The 11313-nt window shown below is 39.6% G+C and overlaps 1 protein-coding gene across 4 annotated transcripts in view; it reads left to right on the plus strand.

The window, feature by feature from the left end:
- Positions 1 to 10109, plus strand: part of LYN (LYN proto-oncogene, Src family tyrosine kinase) — a 123173-nt gene extending 113064 nt beyond the window's left edge. For all 4 annotated transcript variants that reach the window (XM_073631642.1, XM_073631640.1, XM_073631643.1 and 1 more), the window contains exon 13: positions 6878 to 10109. In XM_073631642.1, coding sequence (XP_073487743.1) covers positions 6878 to 7080 — 203 coding nt within the window. In that variant the 3' untranslated portion in view covers positions 7081 to 10109. The remainder of the gene's footprint in view (positions 1 to 6877) is intronic.
- Positions 10110 to 11313: the final 1204 nt, after the last annotated feature.

An 11313-nucleotide genomic window follows, 5' to 3' on the forward strand; every position in this document is an offset into this window, starting at 1 on the left:
ATATTGATAAAAACAATGTTCTTTAGCAAGGGACATACTAATAATTATGCTACCAAAATGAGTGTGTGCTGTAAATTGCCTCCAGCATTGCTCCGGTTTCTTCTTGACGGAGGCTGCAATTTTTCTGAAGCCCAAAGCCCCAGTAATAAATCATAAAGCGGAACTAAACCCATCAATTTACCAGTTTCAAAACAGTTACAATCCTGGAATGCTGCAAATGCAAACTGTCATATAAGCTTGTGTTCTTAACCAAACTGTCACATAAGCTTGTGTTCTTAACCAAACTGTCACATAAGCTTGTGTTCTCAACCAAACTGTCACATTAGCTTGTGTTCTTAACCAAACTGTCACATAAGCTTGTGTTCTCAACCAAACTGTCACATTAGCTTGTGTTCTCAACCAAACTGTCACATTAGCTTGTGTTCTTAACCAAACTGTCACATAAGCTTGTGTTCTCAACCAAACTGTCACATTAGCTTGTGTTCTCAACCAAACTGTCACATTAGCTTGTGTTCTTAACCAAACTATCAAACCATCAAATGGCTGGTGTCATAACTGAACACATTTGCAGCATCATGGCAGTTGCAGTTCAAACAGAATCAGCTTCCTAAATAAAGGATAGGGGGGTTTAATTCCGCTTTAACGCTATCAGCAGATCGGCCTCTAGGAAATCAGCAGTGCCTAGAAACAGAGAGCAACTGAGCATGTGCAGAGCAGGGTGAGGCCGTTTATTACTGGATTTTAAACAATATAGACACTTATTTTTAATGTTTTACATAGCTATATCTGCAAGAGAGTCCAGGATGAAGTTACATAGTAAGGTTGAATAAAGACACCAGTCCATCCAGTTCAACCTGAGTGAGTGTGGGTGTGTGTCTACAATTGTCTCTATCCCGGTACAATTGTAGATGCTCATCGATTATATTATTATTTAAGGTACCAATATAGTGCCGTCAATTTACGTAGCGCTCCACACATACATCACCCACTCACATCGGTCCCTACCATCAAGGAGCCCACAATCCAAGGTCCCCAACTCACATTCATATGCTAGGGCCAATTTTGGACAGAAGCCAATCAACCTACCAGCATGTCTTTGGAATGTGGGAGGAAACCGAAGTACCCGGAGGAAACCCACGCAGGCACAGGGAGAACATGCAAACTCCAGGCAGGTAGTGTCGTGATTGGGATTCAAACCAGCGATCCTTTTTACTGCTAGGTGACAGTGCTACCCACTACACCACTGTGAAGTGTTCTAGCAGGACTTATTTTTCTGACTAAATTTCGATTTTAAGATGGCTGTCCATATACTTAACCACTTCAGCTCCAGAAGATTTCCCCCCTTAATGACCAGGCCATTTTTTGCGATACGGCACTTTGTCACTTTAACTGACAATTGCGCGGTCGTGCAATGTTGTACCCAAACAAAATTGAAGTCCTTTCTTTCCCCACAAATAGAGCTTTCCTTTGGTGGTATTTGATCGCCTCTGCGGTTTTTATTTTTTGCCCTATAAACAAAAAAAAGCGACAATTTCGAAAAAAAATATAAATATTTTTTACTTTTTGCTATAATAAATATCCCCAAAAAATGTTTTAAAAACAAATTTCTTCATCAGTTTATGCCAATATAAGTTCTTCTACATATTTTTGGTAAAAAAAAAAAAAAAAAAAAAAAAAAAAATCGCAATAAGCGTATATTGATTGGTTTGCGCAAAAGTTATAGCGTCTACAAAATAGGGGATAGATTTATAGCATTTTTATTATTTTATTTTTTTTTTTTTTTTTACTAGTAATGGCATCGATCTGATTTTTAGTGGGACTGTGACATTGTGGTGGACAGATCGGATAATTATGACACATTTTTGGGACCACTGACATTAACAGCGATCAGAGCTATAAAAATGCACTGATTACTGTGCAAATGTCACTGGCAGGGAAGGAGTTTACACTAGGGGTGATCAAGGGGTTAAATGTGTTCCCTCAGAGTGTTTCTAACTGTGGGGGGATGGGACTGACTAGAGGAGGAGACAGATCGCTGTTCCTAATTACTATGAACAGACAATCTCTTTTTCCTCTCCTGTCAGAACGGGGATTTGTGTGTTTAAACACACAAATCCCCGTTCTGGCTCTTGTGCCTGCAATCGTGGGTGCAATCACGGCCGGCTACACACATCGGGTTCCCCGCGGTGCAGCAGGCACGCACGCCTCTGGCGGCATACACGCACCTGCTATGGCTCTTAAAGGAGCCGATGTACAATTACGGTGTGTAATGATGTACAATTACGGTGTGTAATGATGGCGGCTGGTCGGCAAGTGGTTAGAGGAGTTGTAAAGGCAGAAGGTTTTTTATCTTAATACATTCTATGGATTAATATAAAAAGCCTTCTGTGTGTAGCAGCCCCCCTAATACTTACCTGAGCCCCATCTCTGTCCAACGATGTTAATGAATCCCTCAGCCGTCCGGGACTCTCCCCCCTGATTGGCTGAGACACGACAGTGGTGTCATTGGCTCCCACAGCTGTCAAAGTCAGTTGGCCAATCAGGAGAGAGAAGGGGCAGGGCCAAATGGCAGCTCTGCGTCTGAATGGACACACAGAGCTGCAGCTCGGCTCAGGTGCCCCCATAGCAAGCTGCTTGCTGTAGGGACACTCGACAGGAGGGAGGGGCCAGGAGCAGCGAAAAGGGACCCGAGAAGAGGAGGATCTGGACTACTCTGCGCAAAACCACTGCACAGAGCAGGTAAGTATGACATTTTTTTTTTTAAATAACAAACAAGACTTTACAATCACTTTAAAGTGCATACTAATAAAGAGTATTTAAAATATGTAGAAATGTAATATTTAGACAAAACAACAGGCTTTATCATCCACAGATATCTCAGAGCAATCAGATTTAAACTGTCATTTTAAGTGAATGTTAGAGAATGAAAGTTTGAACCTGGTCGCTATGAGTTGGCTAGACAGGGATTGCCACCCTTTCACAGTATTTGGAATTGGTACCGCCAGGTGGATAGAGATCTGTACTGGAAAATGACAGTTGAAAAACAAAAGGTTGTATTGTATTGTAGGACAATTATGGAAGAAACTATAGGGTAAATATGTCATAAACCTGACATTTAAAGTGGAACTTTAATCAGAAAATTAAGGCTACTTTCACACAAGGGGGGTGTCGGCATTAGTGGTAAAGCGCAGCTCGTTTTAGAGGCGCTTTAATGCTGTTGTATCAGAGCTTTGGTGCCACTTTTTGGGCAGTAGTAGGGTACTTTTAACCCCACCCTACTACTGGGTTAAAAAGGGGTTAAATGAACCCTTGATGCAGCACTTCCGAAGCGATTTGGAAGCTGTGCCCATTCATTCCAATGGGCAGGGGCAGGGGAGGAGCGGTGTACACAGCGCTCCCACACCGCCCCAAAGATGCGGCTTACAGGACTTTTTTTCCCGTTCTACAAGCGCACCGCCCCAGTGTAAAAGCACTCGGGCTTTCACACTGGGGTGGCTTGAGAGGCAGTTTTCAGGTGCCATTTATAGTGCTAAAACGCCTGAAAACTGCCTCAGTGTGAAAGGTGTCCAAGTCCTGTAGATCACTTCAGGCTGGCCCCTTTTGCAGGTGAAGCTATGTAAAAATATTAAAAATAAGTGCCTACACATGCTCAGTTGCTCTCTGTTTTTCAGGCATTTTTAGGCACTGCTGAGTTTGTAGAGGCCGATCTGCTGACATCCTTAAAGCGGATATTATACTCTTCTATCCTGTACAGCCAAGGAAGCCGCTTCTGCTTGATCTGCAACTGCCATGGTGCTGCACATGACACCAGCCATTTGATGGTTTGACAGTTTGGTTGAGGACACAAGCTAATGTGACAGTTAACAATCCTGACATTCCAGGAATGTAACTGTTTTTGAAACCGTTAAATCGATGGATTTAGTTCCACGTTATGACTTAGGCCTCGTTCACACCATGGTGCAGAGATGTCAGCTTTTCTGCACGTGTTCTGCAAGGGCACAAAAAAACAATTTTGTGCCCTGTTCACACCACAACACTGGTATCACGTGCAGATTTTTTCTGCGCAGGAATCTGCACAGGGAAAAAATAAATAAATTACATGACATCAACATTCGTGTGAATAGGGCACATAACTGATGCACATCAGTTTTCATGCATGTGTGTTGTGAACAAGCCCTACTGCTGGGGTTCTGGGCTTCAGCAAAATGGCAGCAAGAGGAAACAGGAACAATGCTGGAGGCAATTTAGAGCACACACAAATTTTAGTAGCATAATTATTAACCACTTCACTTTCCGGAAGATTTACCCCCTTTTCATGACCAGGCCATTTTATGTGATACGGCACGGTTACATTAACTGACAATTACGTGGTCAGGCGACGATGTACCCAAATAAAATGTATGTCCTTTTTTTCCCACAAATAGAACTTTCTTTTGGTGGTATTTGATCACCACTGCGTTTTTTATTTTTTGCACTATAAACAAAAAGAAACCGAGGATTTTGAAAAAAAAAAATATTTTTCACTTTCTGCTATAAAACAACCAATAAAAAAATGTAAAAATCTAAATTTCTGTATTTATTTTTGGTAGAAAAAAATCCCAGTAATTGTATATTGATTGGTTTGCGCAAAATTTATAGCGTCTACAAACTATGGGCTATTTTTTTTATTTTTGATTTTTTTTACTAGTAATGGCGGCGATCAGTGACTTATAGCAGGACTGCGATATTGCGGCAATAACTGACACTTTTTTGGGGACCAGTGACAATAATACAGTGATCGGTGCTAGAAATATACACTACCACTGTACTAATGACACTGTCTGGGAAGGGGTTAACATCAGGGGCGATCAAAGGGTTAACTGTGTGCCTTACCAGTGTTTTTACTAGGGGAAGACATGGATCCTAGTCCCTGCTTTCCAGAGACACAGGATCCATGCCTTCCCTCCTGTCAAAATGGCAATCTGCCTTGTTTACATAGGCAGATTGTTGTACTGGCTCTCTGCTTGATCATCGGCAGGAGCCAGTAGACATCGAGTCTACGGTACCCGCTGTGTGTGATCATAGCGGAAGCGTGCCGCCAGTGGCGTGCATGCGCATCCCTTACCCGGGGGAGTGGACTCACGTATAGATATGTGATCCAGCGCACAGGTGCCACCCTGTAGCAGTAAAACTGCTCTAGGGCAGACCTGAAGTAATTAATGTGAAATGTATGTTCCTTGCTAAAGAACATTATTTTTTGTCAAGTTGTTATGGGTAAAGTTATGCTTTAAATTGCTGAAAAAATACCAAATACATAGTTTAAAAAAAAAGTATGCTGACAATCAAAAGATCCAGCGATAAAAGCAGGTTGACTTCAAGACACATCTAGATGTTTTCTGTAAAGATCAAGTTTGCCTCTCACAAGGGCAATGACCAACAGTGAAACCAGGAAGGTGGTAGGGTACAGTAAAGCTTGGCTTTTACAGGAAAAGTTAAAGCGATTGTAAAGGTATTTTTTTCCCTAAAATAAAAAGAGATGGTATACTCACTTGCTCTGTGCAATGGTATTGCATAGAGCGCCCTCAAGACCTTCTGGGGTCTCCTGCCAGCATTCTTGGCGACTCCTCTTCTCCATGTGCCACCATAAGAAACCACTTCCTATGGGAATGCACATGCAGGCTCGCTCCCAAGCCAGGCTGTGTGTGTCCATTGACACACACAGTGAGGCTGGGCCCCACCCTCCTGCTCACAGGATTTGATTGACAGCAGCTCATGCTCCTATCCTCTCTGTCCTGTGAATGCAGGGAGAGAGGAGAGAGCCGCTATAGATGGGCACAGCCCTGGATGGAGTAAGGACTCAGGTAAGTATGTAGGAGGTAAAGGGGGAATACTGCTACTGGGACATTTTTACCTTAATGCAGGGAATGCATTGGGGTAAAAAATGTCTAGCCTTTACAACCACTAAAATTTGAAATGTAATTTCTCATCATATACTCAGCATGAATGGCCCAGGTTTGTGAAACATTGTGCAAATATTTAATACATTCATTAATTAATTGATTAAGGTTTGTGGTTTTCATAGATTTGGAGGATGAGTAAAAAGAAACAGGTGACACTATCCCATTATTTGTATGATAGATTAATATAAAAATGTGTCCATATCCCATTACAGTAAAACCTTGGATTGCGAGCATAATTCGTTCCAGAAACATGCTTGTAATGCAAAGCACTTGTATATCAAAGCGAATTTCCCCATAAGAAATAATGAAAACTCAAATGAGTCTTTCCACAACCATTTATTCATAGGTCCTTCAGTTTATAGTCTATATAAAAAGATTATAGCAATGTGACCAGGTTGTGTAACCATAAAATGTCCATTCACAAATGGAAGCCTCCACTGAGGGATTAGAAGCAAAATCCAGCAAGAGCTCCAGAGTATAAAAGAAAAGAGGGGCGCCTCTAAGAGTAGCAATATGTTGCTAAATGTTGGACCTTCAATAAATGTAACCATATTGCTACACTTAGAGGTGCCTCTCTTCTCTTTTATACTCAGTTGTGACATGACACTACTTGTATATCAAGACATCGTTGTATATAAAGTCAAAATTTATTAAAAAATGTTGCTTGTCTTCCAAAACGCTATAAAACCAAGTCACTCTCAAACCAAGGTTTTACTGTAATTGTAGGGTGAGTGAAAATAAAAAGGATGACCATATCCCAATATTTTTAGGATGAGTAAAAGGAAAAAAGTTGACAGTATCCCATTATTATAAATTATAATAATGGGATACTTATTTATAAATGAATTATAAATTCATAGGATGCATTAAATTCCTATAGTGCAATAAAGCCTTGATCCAGTTACTTGTAGAGTTTGATGTTTTCCATTTTTTCTTAGGAATGAGTAATGCAGATGTGATGTCGGCACTGCAGCGTGGTTACCGGATGCCACGGATGGACAACTGCCCAGAGGAGTTATATGATGTTATGAAACAGTGCTGGAAAGAAAAAGCTGAAGAAAGACCCACATTTGATTACTTACAAAGTGTTCTAGATGACTTCTACACAGCCACAGAGAGCCAGTATCAACAGCAACCCTAGATCATGGACAAGATTACTATAATGTTCCAGAACTGACTGAGCAGGCTATTCCCTTTCTCTTTGGTCTATACAGCTGGGAAACTTGAACATACTGAATAACAATGGCCAGCAGTGTACATTAATCAAGGCTATCGGATTTGTGTGGCTTTGAAGGACACAGCATGGCAGTAACATTTCTCATGCTCATTGACAGACTCTTGCAAGCTATGAAAGCGTACACAAAGACTTGTATATCTATCCTGCATCTTCTGGTATTTAATTGATGAAAGTGGTGCATTTTTTAAAGTTCACTGTTTACCTGCGCAACATGGAAAAAGCTGTGAGTTTATTCATGAGAATACAGATATCAGATCACACAAAATAGACAGATCCACCTAGTGTAGGCCAATATAGGCATTCATGTAATCCAAATGAAACTTGCAGTGCCACTCTAGGGTGAGACAGAGATCTCTCCGCTGGTTGCAGTGAAGGGAGCTGGCGTCAGCTAACCATTTAGAGGTGTAAGAGCATTATCAAAGAGAAGAAAGGGTGCCACTCACCAACCCAGTGTATTAGTATGTAGATGAATGTGGTCTCAGCCACACCCTCCCACGACATGTTTACCCCCCTCTCACCAAGGCTTGGTTATAGTAGTGGTCACCTTTCTTCTCTTTGATAGGCATTCGCGTGACAATTCTTTCTGACCCGATAAACACACCAGCATGTTTGAATGTACATAATTATGTAGAACAGTACATTTGAAACTGCGATTGTACAAGGAATCATACTGCAAATTTTTCATTAAATAATTTTTATTTTATTTTTATTTTTTTTACATACAAAATCCAACCTTTTAAGCGGCAGAAACACAAACTGTGCTGAATATTAACAAAGGCTTATCTAAGTAAAACATTCACCTATATGTCTATAGGCTTTAGTGTGCTCCTGCTTTCTCATTCTTGCTCTGAACTTTCCTATTAGAGATGTGAGGAACCCTTTGGCCGATCATTTGTCATGAGTGCTTCTTTAAATTCAACTCCTGAATTGGCACCAAACTCTGTTCCTTGGGGGCTGTCAGTGGATAAGTACAAGGAGGCTGCCAGTGGGGTAAAGGTTAAAGCAGGCACGACAGAAGGATTAGTGTAAGGGCAGCTGCCAATAAGATCAGTCAGCGTAGTATACTGGGGATAAATACACAAGGAAGGCTGTTGATGGGATTTATTTAATACAAGCTGTGGTAACGTGATCCCTGTTGCAAGAGTACTACTGATGTCTCCACAGGGGGAAAAAGTTGTCAAGGAGAAGGTATGAGTTACTTTTGTGCAATGCTAGGAGTAGATGGGGCAAGCCAGTACTACCTTTATAAAACTCTGCTGCTTCAGTGCAAAAAAGTCATATCCACAGTAAGGCACGAAGATCACAAACGGTTAGCTCCAATAAACATTTTTAACATACGAGGAAGAACATAGTATATCATCCAACCTAGTGCAGAAAAAAGTATTAAATTGGGGCTTACCAGTCCTTAGATGTGGTAGAGAAATTTGTTATCTTCATTTATATTTCCTAGTGATGTGCACAGGAAGAGACAAAAGATACTAGGTTTCTGGCAGGATCAACTGGTATTTTTGTATATCAAGTACTAGTAAGCTGAAACATATTAAATGTTTTGTTCTTTAGTTTAGATATTCTTTAAGCAGCAGAATGAGCAATTCTATCCTATACATTAACACAATGGGGCTGATTTACTAAAGGCAAATAGACTGTGCACATTGAATGAATGAATAGGAAATTAAATGAATTAGTGAAACTTTACTTTGCAAAGAATACTAAATCACATGAAAGTTTTTTTTTTTTAAAACAGCATTTTTGCTTGCACATGATTGGTTGATGGAATTCGGCAGAGTTCCAGAGCTCTGGAGCAAATTCCCTTGTAGAGTACAACTGCACTTGCAAAGTGTGCAGTTTATTTGACTTTAATAAATCAACCCCAATGTGTTATATCACTGTTATTTAAAATAAAAGTGTAAAACCTATATATCAAATATAACTTTCTGCAGTAATTTTGCTGCAGTACTCAGGTAGTAGTGCTGCAAATACATACCGTACTAATATTGCTTATCTAGACTTTCCATAATGTTACCAGGTTCACAGCTGTAGTCTGTTGAATACTGATAAACAGACTCGCTGTTTCGGTGTGGTAACTTATAGTACCTAATATTTTAGGTCATTTTAAATGAATGCGTGAAAAGTAAAAAATCTAGCTGGTTGCTATGGGTTAAGCCTGCCATAGAGAGCAGAAGGTAAGGTAGTCAAACATGCAGACAGCAACACTCAAGCATCTTTGACCAATGCATCCCTTAACACAAATGTTAACTTCAGCTAACCGTTTATGTATACTTTATGCACATAGAGAATGGGAGATAAGCTGTAAAGGGAACACAAGATCATCTCTGATCCCTATTCTCACTTCATGACCGATCAGTGTTTGTGTGCAACAAAGATTTTCCTCAGTAAAACATATGAATCGCCATCTAAAGTCTATGGACACCATTACTGCAATTTCTTATTAAATATGTCAAGAAATGAATCCATTAGACATGCATAATGGTGGTAGCCAAGATGGAACCATGGATAAACATTTTATAATATACATAAATAATGGCATAGTGATAGGCTTAGTTCGTAGTGATAAGCAAAGATTCAGTTTAGAATACACAAAATGTCTGTTTCTACTATGCAGGTATGATAGATACATTCTAAAAGCATTCAAGTGTTAACATCTGTGTTGTTCAATCAAGCCATATATGTAAATCTATCAATTTTGTTATACAAACCCAAGAGTGACTTTGCTGTTATGGAAATGTCTTCCTTTTTTATTTTTCCCCTCACTTTAATGTATATAATGTGTGGTTTCTATTGTAATTTTTACCTTGATAATTTTATGTATTAAAATGAGAAGCTTATGGTATGAAACATATACCTTTTGCATACTGATTATCTATGATGCTGTAAAAACAAACTTGTTTAATTAAAACAAAAACATACCCAAACCCATGGCTCTGCTCCAGACTTGCTCCTTTCATCTGACATGGACAACCTGGGTGCTGGCCACCACAGCCCATCTCCACTCTCAATCTAAAGTTAAAAAAAAAGTAAGCCACACTCCAAAAAACATAGCTGTTCTTTCGGTGTTTAAAAATTGTCAAAAAAAAAAATTCATATCATTGAGGTCTCCACCCTAAGCCAACCTTCCTTGACACATTTCACATCTGCCTTGCTCACAAGGATAGGGAAGTCCAGTTTTCTTTATCAGATCAAGATGGTCAGCTTTTATGCTGTGGTATTGTTGAATATTTTCCATACAGTTATGTTAGAGAGTTGGAATATATAGATCATCCCACAGGTCATATACAGTATAGAAGAGAAATTCAAAGGATTGCTGTACAAACATAAAAAAAAAAAAAAAAATACAAAACACAAGAAAAAAAAAACAAATTAAAGGGATTCCATCATTACAGTTTTGGGCTATTTAGCTCCTTTCCCCAAAACTGTAATGATGGAATACCTGAAATTGTTTTTTGTATGTTTTTTATTTTAATACATGTTTGTGCAGCAAGCCTTTGAATTTTTCTTTGTACATACATAAATATAAAATTTCCCAGGCACTTCATCATGTTTAAGTGATAAGTGGTAGGGGGCGCTAGAGAACTAGAAACCTCAAATTGGTAATAACAAAAAATAGTAAGAACTACTAATCAAAGCAATTAAAGTGCATTGTGCTGAGTGAATAACAATTCATAATGACGGTGAGACATTCACAGATCAGTTTTTCAAAGTCCATTAGTAATTTTTTGTGCTGTGAATCTTATTCATAACACTGTCACCAAGGCAAATCTTGTGAATATCACCAGATGGAATGTGAGTGAATTGCTTACTCACCAAATGGACATGACCTCTTTAATTAAAAAGAAAGGTCGTAACAGGCTGTTTTGTGTATATCTGTGGGTTTTGCTGATCTGTCACTGGAGCTGTAACTGGAAGCCTTTAGGATTCTCCTTTCCACCGTGGATATACCATTAAAAAATAAACATAAAGTGGGACTATAGCGTGATAACGTTTAATAAAAACGATAGTATAACAACAATGCCACACTGGCTGCTCACATCTTTTAGTGCCTTGTCCAGCACTAGAAATTACAGAAAACCACCAAGAGGTGAAGTCCGCAGCCGCCCAGCCTCCACTTGGTGTCCAGCG

Source organism: Aquarana catesbeiana, linkage group LG05 (assembly GCF_042186555.1).
Source record: "Aquarana catesbeiana isolate 2022-GZ linkage group LG05, ASM4218655v1, whole genome shotgun sequence".
Classification (NCBI taxonomy): Eukaryota; Metazoa; Chordata; class Amphibia; order Anura; family Ranidae; genus Aquarana; species Aquarana catesbeiana.